Consider the following 25,764-nt stretch of genomic DNA (forward strand, 5'->3'; position numbering starts at 1 on the left):
AACAATGGGAATTGTTGTGTCCAGGTGATTTCAGTGTGAAGTCAGAATTGAAAAGCACCACTCTAGGGCCGTGCTACTCAAAATGTGTTCCATCCACCAGCAGCATGGGCGCTATCTGGGAACTTGTTGCAAGTGCAGAATTTCAGGCCCTCCTGATCAGAATTTGAACAGGATCTTTAGCTAGCTCATACGCACCACTGCTCCAAGGCATAAGTGACAGCAGCTGTTGCTACTGTGGACCTATGCAAGCTCACTGTGGGCCCTCACTAATTCCCTAAGCTCCCGGTTTGGCACTGCCCAGCCCTCTGTGGCATATCCAATGGGTGTTCCAGCAGCCATTACGTAGTAGAAAGAACACTGGACTAGGAGTATGGCCGGGGTTTGACTCCTCTAACTTTGCACTTAATGTGACCCTGGAAAACCACTGATGGTTTCATTTAGCCTCCTCATCCTCCTGTATGAAATGGGGGAAATGATACTTCTCGGGTGGTTGTGAAAACGAAAGGAGAAAACGTATGAGTGTTTCTATTGCAGAGATGGCACAGAGCTGGTTCTGCTCCAGAATCGGAGGTGAAAAAGAACAGCCAAGAGAATAAAATTATTTGGCTCTTTATAAGACACTCTTGGACTCTTTAGTCACTCATCTTTGATTACTCTTCCCATATTCTGTATCTGAAAGACCTGGAATTGCTTTTAAAGAAACGACAGACAATATTTTCTCACCACACAGGGAATATGGTTGCAGGAACCAGTGAAGTTATTGCCGTCTGTCAGAGCCTCCAGCAGGTGGCAGAAAAATGCCAGCGGGACCGTGAGAGCTGCTGGTATTTCCATCAGACAGCTTTACCTTGCCTGCTTGCCTTGGCTGTGCAGGCTTCCATGCCAGGTGACTTTCTGCACCCCACACTTCTCTAGCTATGCCTCCTCTGGGCCTCAGCCATCCGCTAATGTTGAACAGCGCTGCCACCCTGAGGCTATCACCGGTATTACATTTTGTACCGGCAGAGGCTTCTTTTGACTCCTTTGTCCCCGAGGTGAGATTTCACTTCAAGCAAAGGGTGCCAGCCTGACCGGTGTTAGCAACACTCAAAAGGATGCACACCTTTTCTCTCTATAACTGCTATGTAATTAGTTTAGCTAGAATGAGGCTCTGGAGTTAAGCTGACCTGGTTGGGTTTCATCTTCAACTCCACTCCTTGTTAAGTGAAGATATTTAGCCTTTGTATGCCTCTGTTCCCTCACTTATAAGGGGAAGATAAAGAGTAGTATCTACGTCACAGGGTAGTTAGTAAGGAGTAAATAAGAATGTGTGGTGCATATAGTATGTACCTGTGGTGGCTCCATGTAGGTAACTGCTGTGATAATGAAGACCCGTGACGATACATCTGTGTTATCTTTTAAGTTTTGGAAAAAACTAAAATATTTCTGAAGTTAAGGTCATAATAGCTTTATTTTCCACATTGCCCAGTCTAAAGGACAGCACAGAGTTCTCAAGAACTCTTTGTGGCCCACGTTAACCACTCCTTCTGGTGCCGTGCTGGTGCTCAGGGCTACATGGTGCTCTAACCCTACTAGAGGACAGGTTAGAAACTGCTGCCATTGTGACTGGAGTCCTGATGATGACAGGACCTAATCATCTGAACCATAGTCGTAGCCTGGTGATTCTGTGTGTGTGTGTGTGTGTGTGTGTGTGTGTGTGTGTGTGTGTGTGTTGATTTTTCAGAGAAAGAACACTCAGTTCTGAGAAAAGTACTGTTGGAGGATGAGGTCTTGGCCGCCATGGTGTCTGTCATTGGCACTGCCACTACCCACTTGAGCCCTGAGTGAGTATAATCATTGATGTGGCTTGATCCTAGGCGGGAGGATAGCAGTCTTGGGGAGAAGCAGCAGGTAGCTGCCTTCTGAGCTGTCCTTTTACCCAGAATCAAATGTGGAGGGAGTAGTTTTGCTGTAAAAGGAAGGGGCTTTTTAGCACCATGGACTATGAGGGTAGTGGAGGCATGGGCTAATGGTTCTTAGCTACAGATGTGCATAAGAATCACCAATGGAGCATTTTTTTTTTTTTTTAATATATGTTGAGTTCTCTAGACTGTAAACTCCAGGAGAACAGGGATTTAATCTATCTGGTTCACTGCTAAATCACCAGGGCCTAAAATGGGAACGGTTCTTAGCACATAATATATGCTGAATTAATACTTGCTGAATGAGTGAATGATCATGTTCTGGCCCATTGACTCAGTGACTCTAATGTGAACTCAAGGTACTTCAGTTCAGAACCCTGGCTCCTTGGTGATACGTAGTCTTCCATCCCCAGCTTAGCTGCCCAGAGTGTCGCCCGCATTGTGCCCCTTTTCTTGGATGGCAACATCTCCTTTCTGCCTGAAAACAGCTTCCCTTGCAGATTCCAGCCATTCCAGGTGAGGGTCTGATGGATCAGAAGGGAAAGAATCTTGGGAATTTTTTTTTTTTTTTAAGATCGTAATTATTTGAGAGAGAGTACGCGCAAGAGAGCACAAGCGGTGGAGAAGGAGAAGCAGACTGCTGAGCAGGGAGCCCTATGTGGGGCTCGATCCCAGCACCCTGGGGTCATGACCTAAGCTGAAGGCAGCCGTTTAACCGACTAAGCCACCCAGGCGCCCCAGGACTTCTTTCCTTCAAATTTTTAGGGCTAATCTGGGATCGGTTTGGGGGCAGACAAGCCTGTTGCTGGCAGGACAGGCTTGCTGGAGCTCTTCTTCCTTTATAGGATGGCTCCTCAGGGCAGAGGCGGCTGGTTGCACTGCTTATGGCCTTTGTCTGCTCCTTACCTCGAAATGTGAGTACATTTGGGGAGTACCCTAGTTTAACCCTGATAAGGGGAGGCAGCTCCCAAGTGACTTCTGGACAGAAACTTGCCATGGGCTAAGCTGATCTTCTGTTTTCCTCACGGGAGAATTTAGTTCTCATCCATCCTGGCCCCTGCTGCCACTTTCTACTGGGTATTTCTTGGAGTGCGAGTGTTCTCTTCGTGCATCACATGGTCAGGTTTTATGTAGGTGGAAATCCCTCAGCTGAACCAACTCATGCGGGAGCTTGTAGAGCTGAGCTGCTGCCCCAGCTGCCCCTCTTCCTCCACCGCTGCTGCCAAATGCTTTGCAGGACTCCTCAACAAGCTCCCTTCAGGTACTGAAATGAGGCTGGGGGTTGGGAGCCTCCCTGAATCGATTACTGATGAAATCTTGGAAGTTTAGCCCTTATGCTCTTTAAAAAAGGAGCTGCTAATAATGTCATAGGGACTCCCAAGGGACAGCCCTTGGGACAAGAGTTGGGACCAGAGTTGGGCAAAGCATTAAGGGACACAGGAAGATAAGAGGGTTCAAGGAGAGTGCTCTGTCTAGGTCTGTCATCCTACTCACCACAGGGAGCTATTAGAGATGATTTTTTACTAGAAGTAGACTGCTCTTTCCAAATACTAGCACCCATGTTAGGAGATAACCAGACTCTCATGCTAGTGTCCTAGAGCTGAATGAGCAAAGTCACAGCCAGAATGATACTGTTCTCTTCTAAAGGCTTCTCAGGGAGCTCTGCATTTAAATGACTTCTATCCTTTGTTGTTAAAGGAGAAATGTGTATGTAGCCTCTCCATCAGTGTTTCTTATTTTTAGGGCAACAGCTGGATGGATTCCTGCAGCTAGCTGTGGACAGAGTAGAGGCTGGCCTGAGCCCTGGGCCCTGTCGTAGTCAGGCCTTCACACTGCTTCTCTGGGTACGGAGCCAAAATGGATTCTGGTTAGACAGAGACAATGATGTCTGGTTAAATAAAATTTCTCCATTTGACCTTGAACCATAAGCATGCTTCTTGGAGTTCTGGGGTTTGAGTGTCATGCCCTGTTTTCTTTCTGATTACAGGTAACAAAGGCCCTAGTACTCAGATATCATCCTCTCAGCTCCTGCCTTACAGACCGGGTAAGTCCATTCTGGAGACAGGAGAGCCAAGGACCTACACAGAAACTTCCCTCTTTATTCTCCCAGAAAGGACAGCCATCCTCCTCTTGAGTATTTAAGACTGATTCTTCTCTTCTGGTGCACCTCTTTTCTCTAGCTCATGGGCCTCCTGAGTGATCCAGAGCTAGGCCCAGCAGCAGCCGATGGCTTCTCTCTGCTCATGTCCGACTGCACAGATGTGCTGACCCGTGCTGGCCATGCTGAGGTGCGGATCATGTTCCGCCAGCGGTTCTTCACAGATAATGTGCCTGCTTTGGTCCAGGGCTTCCATGCTGCTTCCCAAGGTGAGAAGGGTCTAAAAGAAAGGCCCCAAATATATAGACCTTTCCTTTGCTCAGGCCATATTCTCTCAAATAATTTAGGACCTGAGTGCTTCTTTAGAGCTATACTGTCATCTGTACCTGAAAGGCTAAATTTCCACATTCTTGTCCCACTTTTTTCCTTTGATGAGCCTATCTTGCCTTTTCTGTGTGTGAGGGTTTTGGGGGGTTTTTTTCCAACCTTTTTCTAGGCTGATGTCCCAGCTTCATAGAGATTGGAGTTGAATTCCCAAGCTCTATGTCTGAGACCAGTTTCTCCCTAAGCTTTTCCATGTTTTTACAGATGTGAAGCCAAATTACCTAAAGGGCCTGTCTCATGTCCTTAATAGGCTGCCTAAGCCTGTGCTCTTGCCAGAGTTGCCCACGGTAAGCCCTGCAGTCAGAGCCTCAAACAGGGACTAAGCCACTGACCCCAGCCAGGGCATGGTGAGGTGGAGGGAAAGCAGGCTCATCACATACGTGATCGTGCCCGCCTTCTCTGTGGCCCCTTAGCTGCTTTCCTTGCTGCTGGAAGCCCTGTCCTGCTCTGACTGTGTAGTACAGCTCTCCACCCTCAGCTGCCTTCAGCCTCTTCTATTGGAAGCCCCCCAGGTCATGAGTCTTCACGTGGACACCCTCGTCACCAAGTTTCTGAACCTCAGCTCTAGCCCTTCCATGGTGCGTTAAGCCCCCACAACTCTTTGGCGCCTATGTCTCTCCTTCATGGGTCTCCCGTCACCCTCTATGGTTGTGTTCCAGGCTGTCCGGATTGCTGCACTGCAGTGTATGCACGCTCTTACTCGTCTGCCCACCCCTGTGGTGAGTACCTGAGATAGTCCTCTCTGGCCTGGACCCTTCTTAGAAGAGCCAGAGAAGTACCTTTTTGCCTTAATCAAGTGGGACTGGCCACCCTGCTGTGTGATTGAGGTATACACAGGCAGGGATTTGCCTGATAGAACAGCCATCCTGCCACAGAGCATTCTCTGGAATCACTAAAGGAGAATAGGAAGAACATTAGTCATAGAGTCAGAGAAGCAGCCCTTTCAGTTGCTTTGGTTGAGCAAGGCCGTGGCTCTTCTAACTCCACAGCTGCTGCCGTACAAACCACAGGTGATCCGAGCTTTAGCCAAGCCCCTGGATGACAAGAAGAGACTGGTACGCAAGGAGGCAGTATCAGCCAGGGGAGAATGGTGAGTTTCTAGGTCATGGGCAAGATGGGTTTGAAATGAGCCTCATCGCTGATGCTGCCAACATTCTTTTTGCCTACAGGTTTCTGCTGGGGAGCCCTGGCAGCTGAGCCCTCAGTCCTGGCGTAGGCTGTTCTACAGACAATCTAACCTGGAATTACTAACTATCAAGCCATCTTGCCCAAGGCAGGGAGACCACTGGCCTCTGATTGCCTCTCCCTGGGCCACTGATGCATGGCTCTATAACATAGGAATCCTGACTTCTAATGGCTTTGTGAAGTAACTGAGTGTGAGACCACTTGTGGTTGAAGAAAGATTTTGGTCTTGGGGCTCTTCCATTTGTTTGTCAGAAAAAGGGAGATATGCTGCTGAGAGGCGAATGCAGATGAATGTGGCTTTGAGGACCAGAATGATGGATGTGTGTGTACCTACTACAGAATAAAGATTTCTTTTGGTAATGGGGCGGTCAGATATTTCCCCCTTTCCACTTACGTCTCTGTGGCACCTAACTAGAGCACCACTGCATACGCTTAGAGGAACACTAACAATTCTTTGGGGCATCCACCCCATCAAGTAGAGCACAGGAAGCATGACCAAAACACTAGGCCTTGACCCTGACTTCTCCCTTCCTCACCCTCTAGTAAAAGCAAAGAGAAGCTACATATCTTTAAAAATCAAATACCTTTATTTTTCACCTTCAGCAGCATGTGAGAAGTGGCAGTGACCTCAGCAGTAGGACTGGTGTCTTGCCCTGTTGAGAAGCCAGAATCTCCATTCTACTGTTCAGGTGTTTTCTCAGATAGCAAGTGGAAGAGGTGGTGGCCAACCCCAGTGCTGGAACCTGGAGGAGGTTGGGGTCAGCACCTGGCAAGGTTGCTAGCTGCCTAATCTCCAGTGTGGGGCTGGAACTTCAGTTTGCCTGAGCTGAGTAAAGGTCCGTCAGTCCTAGGATTTTTCCACATCATGCCTTGTTTCTGCAGTAGCCAGGAGATTGGTCCTTGAGTTGTCCCTGCATGGTACTCGAAGGCAGGCCCACTGACTCTTTTTGCCCAAGGATTCCAAGAAGCTATCCTTGGAGGCCCTTGAGACAATGCAGGAAGCAGAGTGGTGCTCAAGCTATGGCTGACACAATCCAGCTCACACTGCCATCACAGAGGCTGAGTGAGCAGTCACCCAGGGAGGGGGGTCCCAGCTCATTCCATTCCCATGGGGCAGATGACTGGAAGGTAACAGCACCCGAGTAAGCCAGTGCCTACAAGAGAAGATAGAATGTCTTGAGTTCCAAGAGTTCCTGGTCTTCCCGATCCTCAGTCCTCAGCAAGGATTCAAAGTATCCTGAAGCCACCTTGGCATTAACCCCAAAGGTAACAAAAGTTCTAATTTGTGCAGTATGCCCTCTGGTGCCTCGAGGGCCTTTAGAGGTTTCAAGCTAAACTTCTAAGGGGCCACTGCAAGCAGTGACAGGCAGGACTGTAATGAGGACGGGAAAGGGAAGAGGGCAGGTACTTCTGGTCACCTGATTATTACTGTCTTGGGAATTGCAATTTGAAAAGTGGGCTCAGGGAGCGAACTTCATTTTTTTGTCTTAGGACTTCTGTTACAAATAGATTACTGCGATCCTACATGTTGCTGGCTTGAACTCCAGACACTGCCATACAAATGGGAGGAGGTTGGTGGTCACTATGTCCTCCCTAGAGGTCCCTTCTTGACAACAGCTCTCAGGGTTCTGTTGTGGTCATCTGTAAGCCTCATATGCATGTACACCACACAGTTTTGGCCGTAAGCCCCTTTGGCTCAAATGAACAGTGGTCTCTACTCCCAGAGTCTAGATCTGCAGTGGTAGCCACTAGCCACATGTGTCTATTTAAATTAGTGAAAATTAAATTAAAAATACAATTTATGGGTGCATTAGCCATGTTTCAAGTGTTCAGCAACCATATGTGGCTAGTGGCTAATGTCTTAAATGGCATAGGTACAGAAAACTTCTCTTATCACAAAGAGTTCTACTGGATGGCACTGGTCTAGATGTTTTACTTTACCTTCCTGTGTCCACACCCAGGAATACCTTCCAGTTGTCCAAGCAGCCGTAGTTGTAATGATTCCTAAAAACCTAGAGCCAAGAAAAACACAGGTTTCTACAAACCCCTTTTCACTTAATCCCCTCCTAATTTTAGAGCCTAAACTGGCTAAGCTAAGGCTCAGCTAGGCAAGTTCTGACCTTTTATGATGCCTATTGGCCCTGACCATGGCTTCTGTTTTCAGGACAGCAGGTTCAGTTACCCTCCACCCCAAGCCCTCAGCCCTACTCACTCTGCCCTTGGCCTGCAGCCGACGTCTCTCCTTCTTGTTGATGTGCCTTTCGATACTAGTCTCACCTCGACTGATGAGAACAGCATGCCATACAGTTAGGGCACCCAAGGCAAGTGCTACGGAACTAAGAAAAGAGGGGCCAAGATTGGTGGCGAGCTTAGGGGAGGGGGCGGCTACAAGTAGGTCTGAATCTGAAACTGAGCTGAGCAATGATCCACTAGAGACCTCTCTGCCTAAGTCTTATCTCCCAGCCTACATCCTAGGTGAGTTGTTGCTTCAGTACATCTATAAGAAACACCAACGAAGAAGCATTGACACGTGGAAAGAAGGGTGGGGAAACAAGTCTGCATTGCTAATAAAAATGGTCCAACTCTCCTAAAATCCCCATGCTTAGGAAACAGGAGAGAAAGCACCAGGTTTAGAACAGGAGGCACACAGTTCCAACTGCAGCTCTCCCGTTCCCAGCTATGATCACACAGCAACTCACCTCACCCTCTCCTCTTCAGTTCTCATCTGGAAATTGCACTGCCCTACCCTGAGGCAGGAGTTTAACTTACCTTGGCACAGAACACTCAGTGCTAGCATCCTTAGCACTCCCTGCCCCAGAACACTGAAGAAAATGAAGCACCAACTCTCTGCCAAGCTAAGTCACACTAAGAAGAGTGGCAGATGACGACTGGGTCCCTACCTACACATGGGCACTGGAATTGTTTTCCCAAAGCTGCCCCCCATTAAAGTGTCAAAAATGAATGTTCAATACCTGCAGAGGAACCAGAGGTAGACAAGACTCTTGTGAGTCACCCTTTCTCGGAAGGAGAAGGTGGGTGGTGGGGTCTGGTGATAAGTCTAGAGAAAGAAGAGCAAGGGAGTTCATTTGCTCTGTTGGTCTCCACCACAGCCCCCAGCACCTACAGGCAGGGAAGGGACCAAAGCCCAGGGTGAGAAAGTAGGGAGTTAAGCCACAGAGGAGTCAGGGTGGCAGCCAGATGGGTGGGCCAGGCCTGGCGCATCACCATGTGGACACACACTGGGCAGAGCGGGTCTGGACAGGATGGCAAAGCACAGGAGGAGCCGACCCTGGGCCTCCAGATTTGACAACACAAATGGGGCTCCAGGGGAAGCCACTACACTTCCCAGGGATAACTCCCTCGCTATGTGGCTGCAATCCTCAAGAGAGGAGGCCCACACCCAGAATACGAGCACAAGCAGGGAGAACTGAGCTCCGATTAAGGGCTGAAAGGGCAGCAGAGATAAGTGGTACAGTCGTGAGGCCAGAACCTCTCAGGGGTCCTAAAAGGCCCGGGAGAAGGGACGATCCTGACAACGGACGCAGAAAGACCAGGACCAAAGGGTGATCAGACTGGCCCAGCCTGATCTCTGTCCCCTGGAACCCCATTACACACACTAACACAGACTCCTTGCTGCTCAGGCCATCACCAAGGCAGAGCCCTTGCTCAGCCCAAAAAAGGTGATAATGGGGTAGAGAGCCCAAAACTGTCACAAACCAGGGACTTCAGTTTACCCCAAGCCACTCGGTCAGCAGATAGCTTCCCAGAACACCCCTGATCCAGTCTTGAGAGGCCCCTCAGCCAGTCTCTACAACTCCACTAGCAGGTGGGCCCCTGCTGCCTCAGCAACCCCATCCCCCTGGCCTGAGCAGCAGGAGGCAGTGGGGTGGGGACGGCCCACCTGGTTGGCAACCGCCTGTAGTTTGTTCTTGTCGAGCTGTTTCATTTTCTAAGGGGATGGAAAACAGTACTGGTTATACTCTCAGGCCTCTAGGGCAGGGGTGCTACCAGCCCCACTTCTTAGGGACAGATTCCATGCCCCACAATTCTACTGAGCTGTCCTGCTCCTAACTATGGGCTCACCTCGATGGCAGCATAAGCTTCCCGGAAAAGGTCCCAACTTCCGTAGCTGCAGTAGACACAGCCCAAAGTCATGAAAAAGCAGAAAGAGAAGAAGTACCGATGGTTATAGTGGCCCACACAGTTGTTTAGCCAGGCTGGTGGGGGAAGGATTAAGGACAAGATCAAACAGAGCTTCTGGTCTCTCTGGTTCATCCCTGCTTCATGATGGCATCACCCAAACACAGGGCTTCCAGTCACCAAGAACTATTCCTCAAAGGCAGGAAAATATGGGACTGTTTCCAGAGGTTAAAGCTTTTCAGAGCCTTCACTAGTCCCACTGGGAAGTTGTGAAAACTGAAATCCTTCAGCAAAATGAATCTGCCAATACTTCAACCTAACTGGGGTTAACCAGCCACCTGTATGGGACAGCAGAAGGGGACCAATGGTTCTATCTGGCACACCCAGTGGACAACATGAAGCCTAAACATATCTTAACACCCCACAGATGTTAGCATGACAGTCTACAAAAGAAAGAACTGTTAGAATAGATGCCCTGCTCCAAGATCTGTCCCATAGAGAGCTTATAAGTCTCCGGCTTCCCCCCACCCCCCACCCCGGAGATGACCAGTCCCCTCCACTCCTCTTCTACTAACTTTTCATAAGCCCAGTGTCTTAGGAGGGATGATGCCTTGGTTGTGGCACCACAACCCAGTGCAGGGCTCTGGAGCTAAAGAAAGGCCTCAGGCAGAAGAGATCATAAAAGGATACGGCAGTGATGATCCATCTTCAGCACACACCTGTGAGGGAGGGACACAGGCTCTGTTACGGTGGCCAAGGTTCTTGAGAGGTCAGTGCTCATCCTTTCCTACAAGGCCCAGCATCCTGCTGAGGTGGAAAGGGCACAGACTTTGAAGACAGGCCTTGCTTCAAACCCTGCTTCATTGGCTACATGATCTTTGACAAGGTTAACTCATCTCTGAAGCTCAGTGTCCGTAAGTGGTGACAATGCCTAGCCCAGGACCATCCTGAGGACCAGGTGTCACGCTGTGAGGGCATGCTGCCTGGTATATGACGGGCGTTTCATGAACGTCTTCTCAAACTTTAGGTTTAAATTTTGCCCTAGGGTTTCAGCAAAAGGGCCATAGCTGGGGTTCACAGCGAGCAAAGCCAAGACCCACCTATTGCAGATGCTGCAGTGGTGTGTTCGGGCTGGCTTGGGGTAAATGCACTTCTTACAGATGGAGACTGTTGCGATATCATTCCTGCCCTGTGCAAAGGGAGAAAAGCATCAGGACAACTGTGACAGCCCAGTTTTGTACCTCAGAAGATACCAAGGCACTCTCCCTCCCCACCCCTGGGGCTGCTCCCACAGCCGGCAGCTCTATGCCTCCCACATGCCCATGGGGACCCACCTGGGGTGGGTATCCAGGTGGAGTGGTGATGGCCTGGTAGTAATGGAAGACGATAAGGATCAGATTCCAGTGGCTGTAGAAGAAGTGCCAGCAAAGCCGTGGCACTGAGTACGTTCGGAGGATGAGAGGCAGGACACACAGGTAGGCGATGGCCACGATGGAGCTGGTCAGCACAATCACCAGCACCACGAACACCTGCCAACACCCGTGAGGTCGGGGAGACACAGTGAGAGTTTGCCAACACCAAGAGCAGACTCAGGAATTTCCCTGGGGTAGGGGGCTGGTGTGGGTCCCAAACCCAATGTGGGTCCACCAGACACATGTCCTTCTGCTAGCCCAAAACATCCCTGGGCATCACTCACCACCCCACACCAGCGGATCACGTTGTCCACCAGCCAGTAGATAGGCTCAAAGGCAGCATCGACAGCGGCGTCACTGCCCCCAAAGGAGTTGTAGAGCAGGGAGCGCAGGCAGACCTTGCTGTAGCGCCAGCGCTGTACCAGGCCCCGGAGCAGAGGCGGGCGGCGGCGCCTGGAGCCCAGGAGCAGAAGCAGGCGCAGGCAGAGGCGGGCGGGCCCCAGCAGCAGGCTCCGCGGGCCCCGCATGGCTCCTAGGAGAGCACACCATTGGGAGGAGCCAGCCCAGTCCCAGCCCTCCCTAGCCCACCAGGGAGGAGGAGGCGAAGACCTAGGACAACGCCCACCTGGGCCAGCCACCAGCTGTGGGAAGTAGGGAGGTCACTTCACTTCTCTGCGGAATGGCTGGTGCCGGTGTCCCAACCAGATCACACGGGGTAGGGGCCGGAGGCTCTGAGCCTGCAGAAACCCTACTTACATCACACTACTTGGGTGCACTGCAAATCCAAGATGAGGCACGCCTAGAGCGAAGGGCCACAGTAAAGGGCTGAGGGAGAGGCAGCCTGCTCCAAGCCAAGGCAGGGTCTCTAGAGTTGCCTGTGTAGACAGACCCCTGGGTGGAGCACAGCTGATGTGCACAAAGCTGCCGCCAAGCCTCTGTGGACATGGCCATCATAGCAGAGGACTCCAGGGGTATCCTGCCTGCTGCACCCCATCGACCTACTTCCTGACAACTGTTCTTCACCAAGGAATGGCCAGTGGGGAAGTAAGTGCGTAGCATGTGGATCCTACATCTAGATCTGCCCTGGTGCTGAATCTCTGCAAAAGATATTCATCTTTCCTACTTTCTCTGAGCTGATATTACAGGCCACCAGACCCAACCTGGGAGCATGAGAGTCCCTGCCTTCTGTCAGGACACCTCAGCTATCCTGCATGACATAAGATGCTTTGTCTCCAATTCCAGTCCCAGCCCCACCCCAAGGATACAAAAGTCAAGACAATTTCAGTTGTTCACAGCAGAATAACACCACAGGCAGGAGACCCTGGCAGTGGGAGAGGGGCCTTCATGCTGTGGTTCATGAAGACCACAGAGCCTATCCTCTGTGATGAATCTCCCCTGCCCAGTTCTAGCTGGACACTCATGAGTCTTCTCTGCAGCTGCTGCCCTTGGCCCCAAGCTTCCCAACCAGCATTCCCACCCTGCAAGTACCTTCACCTCCTCTATGTGATTTCTACTTCACTCAATAGCCATGGCAGGTCAGCTGCCCAGGCAACATCCAGCACAGAAGTCATGGGCTCCTTCAACGTTAGTCTCCTCAATTCTGCAGCTTAAAGCCCTTACCAGAAAAGAAATTATCTGATTTTCCCCTAGGGCTACTCTGTCCTCAGCAACTCCACTGACTTATTTAACAGGCAGCTCAAAACCCAACAGAAACTGGAGGAGGCTGCTCCACTGGAGTGTTGGTTTCAGTTCAGTAACTGGAGCAAGGTACTCTCCTTGCACACTGGCTAATCACTAGAGGCCTTTCAAAACAACAACAACAACAAAAAACTACTTCATTACCTCCTTCCACAAGTCCTGTAATGACCTAAGGCAAAAAGGAATCCGGGAGACAAGACCAGCAAAGAGAAGAAAGACAATTCAGTAAGGACCTACGGTGCATCAGAATAAAGAAACTGGCCATTCCCATCACTCCTAGGAGCTAAGAGATTTAAGAAGCAGTGTTGAAACGAAAGAAAGGAAAAAGTGATCCTTCCTACTTCCTCTTGAGTTGGAGTCCTGTTGCTTGGAACCATGATTTGGCTTGAAGCATGAATTTTCAAAATAGTGCATGGCTGTAGTCAAATGTAAGAGAGGAACATTTTACCCCACAACAAATCCAAGTGACTCAGATTGTCCACATCACTGTTCATTCCCTTACTGTGGCTAATGGAGAGTTTCCTATTTGCTAAAATACTCTTTACAACAACAGCTTGCAAATAAGATGCCTTCCCCACCTGTTATGAACACAAATTATATGCCATCTCTCCTGTCTACAAAAAACCCAGAAACATTCCTTTTCCGATTCTCCACCTTTCAGACTGTCCTCAACCACCTCTGGTATTCCTGAGCTCTATAGGAAATGCCTGCCTCAAGGACTAGACTTACTCTACCCCATAACTTGACTACTTAGGGCTCCATACTGCCCTTAAGTAGCTCTGTGACCTTGGGCAAATCACCCAACCCTGCTGGAACTCAATCTCCTTGTGTCCTCATTCAGTGACAGGGTAGGGTTAAATGCTAAGGTCCTTTCCAGCTCTAACCCTTTATTGTTCTATATATACACTTGGTTAAGGTATAAATGAAAAGTTCACAAAATGCCTAGCACAATAACCTGGCTCATAGAAGGGCTCAATAATTGCTTGTTGAAAGAATGGAGGATGCAGAAGTGGTGAGGCTGGTCAGACGTCTATCTGTGCTACAAATAATAGCAAGTGCACTCCTGCCAATGTGGTAACACTAAAAAAGTATCTGATGCTATCATTCTTCATGGTCAGTAAAAAGAAATAGAAACCATTGTTAGAATCATAGCACTTAAGAGCTAGAAAGGATTTTAGAAAATATGTCCAACCAGAAATCAACCCAAACATGTAAACTGAAAGCTTGTAGATGCAGAGCTACAGATCAGATTTGAGTGAAGAGTTTGAAGCCAACTCCCTCCCAACTCATTTTAGCTAGTGGGGTTTAGAGGGTATGGGGATGCCAGGGAAGAGATACTGTGGTCCATGGGACCACACTTGAACATACGAAGTTCCTCATTTCTCAAGAAATTGAGCTAAACCAGAATTGAAAAAAATTGTGTGTGTGTGCGTGTGTGTTGTGGTGGGGGGTGGAGAATCAGAGTGAACACGGGAGGAAACAGAGCAAAGCAGAGCTTCACTATCACCCCAAGCACAAGCCTTTAGTACTCTGATCCCTCAGTAGCAACCACAGGCCATAGTGCCGTCTGCCACCAGATTAGAGGGGATTGATGGCCACAGCACTCCCCTCTTTCCAAGGCTCTAAGTCACCATCTGTTTTCCAAGGGGAAACTGGATTGGTGGGGGCTAGAGGGTTTGCACAGGGAGGGACATATTCCAAAGCCACCAGAAGGCAAGGGAAACTGAGATGAAAGTCATAGCAAATCTCATCTGGACAAAGATGCTGCTCTCAGGATGTTTGCTGTGTTAAGCAGTAGTTGTCAGTCATCAGTAAGAGCGGCATTCTACTCGTGCAGACTTCCCTTCCGGACTAACATGTTTGAAAGAGAAAAAGTTAAGGATGGGCCCACACGACCTGAGATCCGCTTGAGAGGATCCGACTGCAAGATCTGAAGCTGCAGTCAATAAAAACCGGGAACAGGCTTTATTCCTGAATGGGGTGGCGTAGTCAAAGTGCGATGGACTGGAAGTGAAAAACAAAACAAAACAAAACAAAAACTTGGGTTCCCGTTTGGGCTCTACCTTGAACTATCTTTGAGCCACTGGACAAGTCAAATCCTGTCTCTGGATGTGAGCTTCCAAATCTGTAAAATGGGCAAGTGGGTTGGCTGACCTCCTTCCAGCTCCGCGCGTTACGCTGCCCGAAGGGGCACTCCCCAAGACTTGTGCAGGGCACTGCCGTGCAGGGCGGGGCAAGAAGAGAACAGGAACCCGGGCTCACGAAAAGGCCCCGAACAGGGCCCGACCCTAGAAAAAAGGGCAGCACTGGGAGCAAAGGCCGCGGCTCCGCTCTTACCTGCCGCCTGCCGACTCCCCAGTCAGCCAAATGGAACCCCACAGCCTCCGCCGCCGCTCACTGCCACCCCCTCCAGCTCCGCAACCCGGCCGGGCCCGTCTCAGTCCAACCAACCATCGCCCGCCACCCACAGCACCAGCCCGCAAACTGGGACCCGCCGCCAGGCCATCCTGGACCACAGGCGCACGCGCAGGCGGTCTGGAGCCCCGCCCCCGGACTGGTCCCGGGGCAACCTGGGAAATAAAGTTTCCCGGAGAAGGAGCTCCCGACGATCACGTGATAAATCACACCAATTGGCGCGTTTCTTACTGTGAAACTGCTCCTGAATTTCGGCCAATGAGAAGTCGACTTCGTTTCCCTCCAGTGGCAGTCATGGCGCCACCCGTGAGGTACTGCATTCCGGGTAAGTGTGCGGGGCCCATAGCGAATTCTGGGTGGGACAGAGGCAGGAAGGCTGGATGGCCAACACCTTATGGGGACCCGTGACTAATGCAGCGTTTTTCTTCAGGCGAACGTCTGTGTAACTTGGAGGAGGGCAGCCCGGGCAGCGGCACTTACACCCGACATGGCTACATCTTTTCGTCGCTTGCTGGCTGCCTGACGAAGAGCAGCGAGAACGGCGCGGTAAAGGGACAGCTTCCCATTTCCTCCTTCTCTTCCTTTTTTTTAGGCTGGTTTTGATTTCGCGGTCATTAGGCAGGGGCTCTACGGACGCGTCTTTAGTGCCTCAGCAGAACAGCTGGTCTCCGAGTTTCTTCCAGCTGAGGTCTCCACTGCTGGGCACTTAGCCACCACAGACCAGATGTGTTGCTCTCGCTTCATTATATTGCGGACACTCGGGGAAGGAAGTTAGGGGACGAGCAGAGGCGGACTCAGCCCTGCAGTGAGCTGAATCTTGTCCAAATGTCGCCCACCTCTCCGGTTTCATCTTGCTCCGCCATTCCCACCTCACTCTGCAGTCTAGTCATATAGGATTCTTTCACTGTCGCTAGTGGGGTAAGCTCTCTCCTGCCACGGAGCCTTTGTACACACGGCATCTATTTGTAACACGCTCATCTCCTTAGCCTGTTTAATTCCTACCTATCTTTCAGATAGCCTTTCTAGTATCACTTTATGAGAGAAGCCATGCTAGACCCACTAGTCAAGGAAAGGAGTTTTGTGAGCTTTTATTTTTTGTTTGTTTTGTTAAACTCTCACAAAGAACTAAATTTCTTTCTTTCCGCGCGCTCATCTTTGCATACAATTAAACATTCAGTTACATGTTCCCCCTAGACTCTTCCCTTACTAGACTCTAAGTTCCATGTGAAGCAAACCTTCCCACCATACCTTTAGTGCCAAGCACAAGGGCCTATGCTCAGTAAATGTTTGTTGAATGCCTAACACTGTTCTCTCTAGTTCCAAAGGCTGATCCAGGATTAGCCCAGGATCAGATAAACAGTCTTGGAAGGAGCAGCTTAAAGACAGGGAGCATAGTAGAAAGAGGATTCAGAATTAGAACATTTAGGTACTGGCTAACTAGACCTTGTTTCTGCTTTAGGTTAGAAACTTGATCTCTTGGGGGGCGCCTGGGTGGCTCAGTCCGGTAAGTGGCTGTCTTCAGCTCAGGTCATGATCCTAGGGTCCTGGGATCGAGTCCCACGTCCGGCTCCCTGCTCAGCGGGGAGCCTGCTTCTCCCTCTCCCTCTGCCTGCCACTCTGCCTACTTGTGCTTTCTATCTATCTGTCAAATAAATAAATAAAATCTTTAAAAAAAAAGAAAGAAACTTGATCTCTCTGGTTTTAGTTTTGTCCTCATATGTAAAATGAGAGACTTTTTATTCAGTCAATTTTGGGAATGTCTTTAACTTATCTAAGTTTATTCATTTCATAGAAATATTTATTTATTATTTTATTTTTTTAAAGATTTTATTTATTTATTTGACAGAGAGAGACACAGTGAGAGAGGGAACACAAGCAGGGGGAGTGCGAGAGGGAGAAGAAGGCTTCCCGCTGAGCAGGGAGCCCGATGCAGGGCTCAATCCCAGGACTCTGAGATCATGAGCCAAGCCGAAGGCAGACACTTAACCAACTGACCCACCCAGGCGCCCCTCATAGAAATATTTATTGAGCATTTTCATGTGCTAGGTGCAATGCTGACCTCTAGAGATATGGTAACGAGCCAAATACACATGGTTTCTGTTATCAAGGGACACAGACATAAATTGTAAACAAGTAAATGCTCAAATTAGTTCATGGCTACAAATGGGATGACTATGTTGAAAGAATATTACAGGTTACCATGAGAACATGTAAAAGACAAACCCACCATAGTCAGGAGAAGCGACATTTAACCTTAATCTAAAGGATAAATAAAAATTGGGTAGGTGGGGAGAGCACAGTCCTGACAGAAAGAACAGGTTGAACACAAATTCTGAGATGGGAAGATGTTTAATGAATTAGTGAAACTGAAAGAAGGCTGGGGAACTGAAGCATAGTAAGTGAGGGAGAGGTAAATAAAAGATGAGGCTCAAAATATCTGTCTTGGGGTGCCTGGGTGGCTTAGTTGAGCATCCGACTCTGGATTTCAGCTCAAGTCATGATCTCAGGATCCTGGGATCGAGCCCCGTGTCAGTGCTCCCCCACCCCCACTCAGTGGGGAGTCTGCTTGGGATTCTCTCTCCCTCTGCCCCTCTCCCCATTTGCTCATGCACGCGCTCTATCTCTAAAATCTTTAAAAAAAGATACTGTCTTACACCAACAACCAATACCATGCTCAAAGAGAAAACTACAAGCATTCGTTTAAAATAGAAGAAATCAAATATGGCCATTATTATAGAACATTTATTTGGAAATTCTAGCCAGTACAATAAAGTGAGAAACAGAGGGAAGTAGTATAACTTTGGAGGAGTCAAGTTATCCATGATGATAGACAATGGTTATATACCAAGAAACCCAAGAAAATCACCAAAAACCTTGTTAGAACTGATCTGAAATGATTAGATTATGTCTTCTAGTAGCATTCTTCCCTTGAAGAATGGCCCCTTGACCTTCCTATTGCCTAAAATTTCTAAGGCTGTCTGCTCTGGGCACATATGAGTCTATAGTCCACCCATCCTTGTGATCTCAGCTCTGGACCAAAGCATTCCTACATTACTCTTAAGCCACAGATTACCTTTATGCAAGGCTTAGTCAGGATCTCACATTTTATTGTTTTCTCTATAGCTTCCTGTCATTTCTGTCATGAGAGAAACAGAGTCCCAATTACTACCAGATGTGGGGGCTATTGTAACCTGTAAGGTAAGTTGGTCTTAACCTCCCTGCTTAGGATACTTGTTCAGTGGTGAAATCATGATCACTGTGGAACTGCACTGTCTAATATGGCAGCCACTTGCCATATGTGGCCATTTAATTGAATTAAAATTAAACAAAATTCAAAGTTCATTTCTTCAGTCCCACCCACTAGCTACATTTCAAGTGCTCACATACAGTTAGGAGCTGCCCTGTTGGCCAGCACAGAACATTTCTGTCATCACAGTGTTACTGGACTGTGCTGGCCTGGAAAGTTCTGGGATAGTGATCCAGGCAGCCAGGTTCAGGCACACATAGTTCTTTCACTGAGCTGAGTCTCTGAGTATGCAGTTGGGGAAACAGGGATGTCAAAGGGTAATAAGGAGGTCTATTTTTTAACATCTAGAAGCTGAGATCTTATTCTGCAGAGAAGCAAAAGACCTTATATTATAGCATTCCTGTTAAATTTCATCTTTTAGGGTGTTTCAGGGGAAGTACAAATTAAGGCTGTACGGATCAATAAATGTAATACATCCTTACTCCCTGCCCATCCCCACCTTCTGCCAGTTAAATTAACTTGTAGCTCTTAGTTGCTCTCTTTATAAATTGTTCCAGCAAAAAATCTATGTGTTATTCTCAAAATAACTGAAGAGGCAGTGATCCAAATATTATGCAGTAGCTGAGATGTACACTTAAATTCTGTCCACTCTACAGGGCTTGTAGCAAGATCTGTTAAAGGTCCAGATTTGCTGTGATGCCCTGTGTCTTTTATGTTAGGCTTCTGTATTTTTCAAGATCTATTCCATATTATTTCATTGGATGCCCACAGTAACTTTATTAGGTGGCCAGAGTGACTGTCATTCCACTTTATATATATCATTTATACAGAGTTAAGTAGGAGTTAACTTGTCTTAAATCCTATAATTAGTAGGGTTGCTTGGACTAAAATCCTGGTAATTCCTACTTTCTTGCCTCCTCCTTGAGCTGACAACTGCTACTACTCTAATGCTGATCTTTTCTCTGTTATCCAGGTCTCTAGCATCAATTCGCGCTTTGCCAAAGTGCACATCCTGTATGTAGGGTCCACACCACTTAAGAACTCTTTTCGAGGAACTATCCGGTAAGCAGTGTTCACGTCTTTGCCTTTGCCTCAGCACCTGGAATGAGATTAGGATAGACCAGGGGACTGGAATTTTTAGGAACAATTACAGTTCCTATACCTGCCTCTCTGGCTCTCCTCTTAGTGTTTTGATTCTGTCCAGGTAGTGTCCAAAGGAAATGTTAAAATGTATGAGCTAGGACAAAAGGAAAATACTGACAAGATTGGGCTTTAAAATAAAATGAAAAGAGGGGCGCCTGGGTGGCTCAGTTGGTTAAGCGACTGCCTTCAGCTCAGGTCATGATCCTGGAGTCCCGGGATCGAGTCCCGCATCGGGCTCCCTGCTCAGCAGGGAGTCTGCTTCTCCCTCTGACCCTCTTCCCGCTCGTGCTCTCTGTCTCTCATTCTCTCTCTCTCAAATAAATAAATAAAAATCTTTAAAAAAAATAAAAATAAATAAATAAATAAAATGAAAAGAATTGAGCTAAGCTGGAGACTAGTGATGCAGGATGATTCATATGAAACGAAGTAGAAGACATTTTAGGAAACATCTTCCTTTCTTTAATATAGTTTAAACCCAAGGATTTTAAGACATTAAAAAGGTTAGTGGGTGAGGGGTACCTGCCCGGCTTAGTCAGTAAAGCATGCACCAGTCTTGATCTTGGGGTTGTGAGTTCAAGCCCCACTTTGGGTATAGAGATTACTTAAAAATAAAGTCTTAGGGGCGCCTGGGAGGCTCAGTTGGTTGAGCAACCGATTTGCCATTTCAACTCAGGCCATGATCTCATGAGTCATGAGATTGAGCCTATGTTGGGCTCTGTGCTCAGCGGAGAGTCTGCTTGAGATTCCCTCCCTCTGTAAAATAGAGTGTGTCCTCCCCCCACTCACATGCCTGTGTGTGGTCTCTTCTTTCCCTCTGTCTCGGTAAGATAGGTAAATAAATAAATCTTAAAAATATATTTTTAAAAATGGTTAGTGGGTGAAATGGTATTTTTTTTTCCTGTAGGTTCTTTGAGAAGGGACAAACAATTCTTGTGAGCTAGATAATTTGACTTCTGAGGCCCTTTCCACCCTCAGGGTTCCATGTGGTTCTATAGTGCTTCTGTTCAAGCTCTCCTAAGGCAGCAAAGTTCCTTATTTTTTCCTGCCAAATCTGATCTGCTTTTCACTAGTCAGAGGTATCGATACTGCTGCTGTGTGTGACCCAAGAAAGGGAATGTGGTTTTCTCCTCCGGATGAGGACTTGGAATGCTTCTCTACCCCACTTCTGTGCGTGGCATTTGGGTCCCAATTATGACTTGTTATCTCTACTCTTGTAGCTCTTTGTCTACTATGATTCTGCAGAATAATTCTTTCCCACCGATAATTAATGTTTCCGTTAATTCTTTTTTATAGCAAGGAAGATGTCCGAGCTACTGAAAAAGACAAGGTTGTTGGTTGGTCCTTTTTCTTTTTTTCCTTATGACTTTAGGAATCTCAATCCTTTTAAATTATTCCAGTGAATTTCAAACATCTGTGGGAATGTAGATTCAAAGATCCAAGGAATTTTAAGGTGTTTCCTACTGGAAAGTGGGGCATTCTCCTCACTGGCCTTTTCCTCTCCCTAGGATTTTTGTTTGCTCTGTTGACCAGAAGGGGGTTAGTTTACTCCTTGCCTTTGAAACCAGATGTTTATTTTTGTTGATCCCTCAGATTTACTCTGGATCCTTTCAGAGCCAACTGTAGTAACTTTTGTCCAAGTCAGATTCCTGATCAGGTTACTGAATTAAAAATTGTTTATATGATGATGCTGTAAAAGCAGTAGAAGTTGTTAATTGGCTTGACTAATGATGACTTCCACCCTGTGGGTTAAAAAGTAGACTGCTTCTACCGGAGGGGTAATAGTTTCATGTAGATCTGATTTAGAGCTTTCACTTAACAATCTTGTTCTTTTTTTTACAGGTTGAGATTTATAAGAGTTTCCGCCCAGGTGACATTGTCTTGGCCAAAGTGGTATCCTTTATTCCCAGCAGTCTTGTGGTCCTTTGTCAAAATAAGAAATAGAGGGGCGCCTCGGTGGCCCAGATGGTTAAGCGTCTGCTTTCAGCTCAGGTCGTGATTCCAGGGTCCTGGGATCAAGCCCCACATCGGGCTTCCTGCTCCATGGGAAGCCTGCTTCTCCCTCTCCTTCTACTGTTCCCTCTGCTTGTGCTCTCTCACTCTCTCTGTCAAATAAATAAAATCTTAAAAAAAAAAAAAAAAAGAGGGTGCCTTGGGTGGCTCAGTTGGTTAAGTGACTGCCTTTGGCTCAGGTCATGATCCTAGAGTCCTGGGATCGAGTCCCACGTCGGGCTCCCTGCTCAGCGGGGAGTCTGCTTCTCCCTCTGACCCTCCTCCCTCTCGTGCTCTCTATCTTTCATTCTCTCTCTCTTGAATAAATAAATAAAATCTTAAAAAAAAATACAAGTAGAAAACAACTCAAGTGGCTATGGGAGGGACGACTTATCACCCATCATTTTCCTTTACCAGTGTTGTGTGACTAGATCTCCCTGGGTGATGCACAGTCCAACTACCTCCTGACCACTGCTGAGAATGAACTTGGGGTGGTGGTGGCCCACAGTGAATCGGGTGAGTAGGTCCATGCGTCCACGTGCTTATTTGTCCCTGGGAGCTGTGGTTTGGGATTAATCCACTGTTTTTCTCGTTACCCTTGTTTTTTTAATTATCTAGGCAGCAATATGAGTGTCAGTACTTACTCCTGAGATTAGAATGATTCTCCTTATATAATTGTAATGGGAGACTCACTGTATAAGTCAGTGGAATAAACAAGGCTTTTTCTGTATGAGGTGAGGTTCACTAGGTTGTCTGGTGATACTTCAGTTCAAAGCCAGCCTTGAAAGGGAAGAGTCTTAGGTAAACATTTGGGGTCCCAGTTCCAACATCAGCTCTTCCCTTCCAGGTGTCCAGATGGTTCCCATTAGCTGGTGTGAGATGCAGTGCCCTAAGACCCACACTAAAGAATTCCGGAAAGTGGCCCGAGTACAACCTGAATTCTTGCAGACCTAAGAAGCCACATTTTACCCCATGGAGAGGGGTAAGCCGTTTCTAAGAGTACATGTATAAACCCAACATCAAGATGCCATTGTCTTTATTCAGACACCTGGGGTTGGCCAACAACCACCTTTAGAAAAACCTGCTAGCAGCTTCCGCTGTAGGTGGAATATTTTTCTTATGAACCTTTCAGTGCATTTTAAGTGATCAATTTCTCTTTTGGAGGAGCCAGCAAACAAACTGTATAATGTTGGAAGTAGCCTGTTCCTTCTAACAGTCTTGCAAATACATATTTTTGGCTGTGACAAAGAAAACATTTTTACTAAAAGGATTTTATGGTTTCTCTTGTCTTCAGTAGGGAAGGGAATCCAAAAAGCATCACGATATTTAGAGCAGGGGTTTGTCTGGTTGCTGACACCCATTAACTGACATGTGTCAAGTGCTTACTTCCTCTGGAAAAGCCTAATCTCCAAACTTTTTTGTATTTTTTATGTTCTATTTTAAGCACTTCCACTTATTGAGTACTTACTATGTGCCAGGCACGGATCAAGCACTTTATATACATCTCATTTAGAGAGATTACAGTTTAGTGCAAATTACAGAACACATGGGGATTCAGGGTACATGTGAGTAGTTCTGAAAGTAATTAGGTGAACATAGTATTACTGATTTAGTGGGTACCCCAGGAAATGTTTGCTAAATCTGAAGAGAGGGACAGAGCACTGTCATGTGAGGTGACCAGGGAAGGATCTGTGATGTGAAAAGGAATTGAAGAACTTAGCTAAGTGGAATGAAGATATTCAAGGCAGACAGAGAAGCCTGAGCAAAGTGCAGAAGCAGGAATGAACATGCAAGTTTGGGGAGGAGGAAGGGATGAGGGTTAAGCATGGAGAAGCTGCCGAGGGAATGGAAGGAAAGAATTAGCGGAGGTCAGTTGTTGAGATGTTCTTCAAGGAGCCCGTATCTTTTATGTGTAGGGACAGTGGTTACAGGTGAACTCCGGAGTCATCCTGCCTGGGTCTATATTCTCTAGCTGCTAGCCTTGAATAGGTTAGGTTGTTTGTTTGTTAAATAGAAAATAGAATTGAGATCATTGTAGCTCCACATGCAGTTTTAACAAATAATACAGAGAGATCCCTTGTACACTTTGCCCATTTTCCCCCAATGGTGACATTGTACAAATTACAGTATACGAAAATAATCAGGATGTTGAACATTGATAATAGTGCAAGCTATTTTTGTTTCTTTTAAAGTCTTGTTTCCTCATCTGGAATAGTATGGTCTTACAGGGTTATTGTGAGGAAGAAATGCTAAAGTTCCAGTACATGCCGGTATTATTATGTGTTGTTATTATAGACCTGGTTGCCTTCTATCAAGTATCTGTCAAATTCCAAGCCTTATGTTAGACACTTTGATGTAGTTTAAGCAGTCCCCTTACTGATAGAGGTTTTAAACTTTACAGATTTTTCTTTTATAGGCAATGCTACTGAGAAAACCCCTCTACTATATATCCTTGTGCTTGCCTGGGTTTTATGGCAAAACAGATTCCTAGAAGTGGAATGCTGGGCCAAAGAATGTGTACTTTTAAAATTTTGGTTAGATTTTCCCCATGTTGCCTTGCAGGAGGATGCTACCAATTTGATTCTACAGCATTAGCCACTTATTTTCTCTCTGACCTTCCCAGTGGCCCTGGAATGTACTAATCATTTCTGCGTTTTACAGAGAATTAAACTAAGGCTTAGAAAAATTAGTTAACTTGCCCTATGTCACATAGACGTCAGGTGGCAGAGCATTAGAGCATTATTCAAACCTACGTCTGTCTTAGTGTAAAGCCCACATTCTTCTCTACTGTTGTGCCTCCTTAGCTAAGTATTGACCAGAACCTTGGGCATGAAGTTAGAGGCTCTCCAAATTGACAGTGGTTCATTAATTGCTTGTTGGGACATCATTCATTCAATAAATATATATTGAGCAACTACTCTCCCAACCACTGTTTGAGGAACTAGGAGTTAATGCAGTGAACATGATAGAATCCTCTCCTTGTAGAGCTTACATTCAGAATGGGGAAAAGACAGGTGATATGTAAACAAACGTTCTAATAAAGTGTCATAAAGAACATTTGAAACGGCGCCTGGGTGGCTCAGTTGGTTAAGCGACTGCCTTCGGCTCAGGTGATGATCCTGGAGTTCCAGGATGGAGTCCCGCATCGGGCTCCCTGCTCCGCGGGGAGTCTGCTTCTCCCTCTGATCCTCCCCCCTCTCATGTGCTCTCTCTCAGATAAAATAAATCTTTAAAAAAAATAAAAAATAAAAAAATTTGAAACAGCTGGATAATAGCCCTCTCTGATCTGCTGCAGAGCAGGTTGGATTTTTCCATTAACTGTCCAATATTGTATTACAAGTTTATGTGCCTGTCTCCCCTACTAGCCTGAGCTTTTAGGGCAGGATTCTGTCTTTGAATCTTCAGTACCTGGTATTGTGACTAAACATAGCAAAGCACACTAAAAGTTTTTTTGAGTGTTCTCATAGCTGACTCAATGGCTGTGCCCAAACAGTGATGTTTAGTGATATCATCTGCTCACCTACAACTGGTTCTAGAAACAAGGAGAATATTGTTTCTGTGCCTTGGAATAGTGATTCTCAGCCTGGGTGAGATGAACTTCAAAATGCCTACAAAGGGTTCCCCCCTCCACAGGTGATTATGCTTAGCTAGCTAGCCAAGCCAAGCACGCTCTTGGAAGGATAGTTGTTGTTAGCCTCCTAGTGGTGTTGGTAAATAATGCAGGCTTTCTGTTACTTTCCTACCCCTAAGAGTTCTAGTCAGTGAGTGAAGACGGCCATAAACTTAGGTGATGTCAAGACGTAAGAGTAAGCTGATCCAGTCTGACTTGGGTGAAGAGCCTTGGTCAGAGAAAATTACCAACTTTTTTTGGTCTACAATTCAGTATAGGCTAAGTAAATTTAACATTCCACCAGACTGTTGGGGACTTAAAATTACTAAAGCTCATCTTAGGGTTTCTATATAGATCAAGCAAAAAACTAGAGAAGCAAGATGATTAGAAGTATTTAAATTTAGCATAAGGACTGTAGTTGAATATTTTTCCTCTGGGTTCCAGTACTCAGTGTATATTTGGCCAGTTTCTGCACCTCTTTCAGCCTGTTTCTTCTGTAAACTGGGGATAGCAGCCCTTTCAGCGGTGGTGAAGATTAGAGA

The 25,764-nt window shown here is 47.0% G+C and overlaps 3 protein-coding genes across 13 annotated transcripts in view; 2 read left to right on the plus strand and 1 right to left on the minus strand.

Annotated features, from left to right (window-relative positions):
* MMS19 (MMS19 cytosolic iron-sulfur assembly component) overlaps window positions 1-5,928 on the plus strand; it is a 33,100-nt gene extending 27,172 nt beyond the window's left edge. For all 5 annotated transcript variants that reach the window (XM_088020220.1, XM_028098750.1, XM_088020221.1 and 2 more), the window contains 13 exons: window positions 731-886; window positions 1,724-1,823; window positions 2,315-2,417; window positions 2,747-2,815; window positions 3,036-3,162; window positions 3,645-3,745; window positions 3,889-3,945; window positions 4,082-4,268; window positions 4,588-4,670; window positions 4,797-4,961; window positions 5,043-5,102; window positions 5,373-5,473; window positions 5,553-5,928. In XM_088020220.1, the coding sequence (XP_087876346.1) occupies window positions 731-886; window positions 1,724-1,823; window positions 2,315-2,417; window positions 2,747-2,815; window positions 3,036-3,162; window positions 3,645-3,745; window positions 3,889-3,945; window positions 4,082-4,268; window positions 4,588-4,670; window positions 4,797-4,961; window positions 5,043-5,102; window positions 5,373-5,473; window positions 5,553-5,580 (1,337 nt within the window). In that variant the 3' untranslated portion in view covers window positions 5,581-5,928. The remainder of the gene's footprint in view (window positions 1-730; window positions 887-1,723; window positions 1,824-2,314; window positions 2,418-2,746; window positions 2,816-3,035; window positions 3,163-3,644; window positions 3,746-3,888; window positions 3,946-4,081; window positions 4,269-4,587; window positions 4,671-4,796; window positions 4,962-5,042; window positions 5,103-5,372; window positions 5,474-5,552) is intronic.
* A 208-nt stretch (window positions 5,929-6,136) lies between these two features.
* ZDHHC16 (zDHHC palmitoyltransferase 16) lies at window positions 6,137-15,340 on the minus strand. 7 transcript variants are annotated; one of them, XM_028098579.2, is made up of 12 exons: window positions 15,156-15,340; window positions 14,882-14,943; window positions 11,405-11,652; window positions 11,043-11,237; window positions 10,809-10,897; window positions 10,399-10,427; window positions 9,652-9,785; window positions 9,470-9,517; window positions 8,541-8,626; window positions 7,781-7,904; window positions 7,510-7,580; window positions 6,137-6,722 (listed from the first exon to the last, which is right to left on the minus strand). In XM_028098579.2, exons 3-12 carry the CDS (start codon window positions 11,645-11,647, stop codon window positions 6,608-6,610), a joined length of 1,134 nt encoding a protein of 377 aa, XP_027954380.1. In that variant the 5' UTR covers window positions 11,648-11,652; window positions 14,882-14,943; window positions 15,156-15,340; the 3' UTR covers window positions 6,137-6,607. The 7 variants fall into 7 exon arrangements, with proteins under 7 accessions (XP_027954380.1, XP_027954379.1, XP_027954377.1 ...); XM_028098578.2 differs by lacking the exon at window positions 14,882-14,943; XM_028098576.2 differs by lacking the exon at window positions 14,882-14,943 and having other exon boundaries at window positions 11,405-11,919.
* Window positions 15,341-15,487: 147 nt separating this feature from the next.
* On the plus strand, window positions 15,488-22,882 carry EXOSC1 (exosome component 1). Its single transcript, XM_028098580.2, has 8 exons — window positions 15,488-15,558; window positions 15,664-15,779; window positions 18,357-18,431; window positions 19,454-19,542; window positions 20,917-20,950; window positions 21,463-21,513; window positions 22,044-22,128; window positions 22,460-22,882. The coding sequence occupies exons 1-8, from the start codon at window positions 15,492-15,494 to the stop codon at window positions 22,564-22,566; spliced, it is 624 nt and encodes a 207-aa protein (XP_027954381.2). The 5' UTR covers window positions 15,488-15,491; the 3' UTR covers window positions 22,567-22,882.
* Window positions 22,883-25,764: the final 2,882 nt, after the last annotated feature.

This window comes from Eumetopias jubatus, unplaced genomic scaffold (assembly GCF_037043125.1).
Source record: "Eumetopias jubatus isolate StellerSeaLion01/CBP00866 unplaced genomic scaffold, mEumJub1_p1.0 scaffold_17, whole genome shotgun sequence".
NCBI lineage: Eukaryota > Metazoa > Chordata > Mammalia > Carnivora > Otariidae > Eumetopias > Eumetopias jubatus.

Bases quoted from the DNA above. Each gene is read 5' to 3' on its own strand.
- EXOSC1 (XM_028098580.2), top strand. From the start codon at position 15,492: ATGAGAAGTCGACTTCGTTTCCCTCCAGTGGCAGTCATGGCGCCACCC. The intron at 15,559-15,663 runs GTAAGTGTGCGG...GTTTTTCTTCAG, and splicing joins CGTGAGGTACTGCATTCCGG to GCGAACGTCTGTGTAACTTG. The intron at 21,514-22,043 runs GTATCCTTTATT...TTGTGTGACTAG, and splicing joins ACATTGTCTTGGCCAAAGTG to ATCTCCCTGGGTGATGCACA.
- ZDHHC16 (XM_028098578.2), bottom strand. From the start codon at position 11,647: ATGCGGGGCCCGCGGAGCCTGCTGCTGGGGCCCGCCCGCCTCTGCCTG. The intron at 11,238-11,404 runs GTGAGTGATGCC...GGGTGTTGGCAG, and splicing joins TGATCCGCTGGTGTGGGGTG to GTGTTCGTGGTGCTGGTGAT. The intron at 7,905-8,540 runs GTATTGAACATT...CTCTTTTCTTAG, and splicing joins TACCTCTGGTTCCTCTGCAG to TTCCGTAGCACTTGCCTTGG.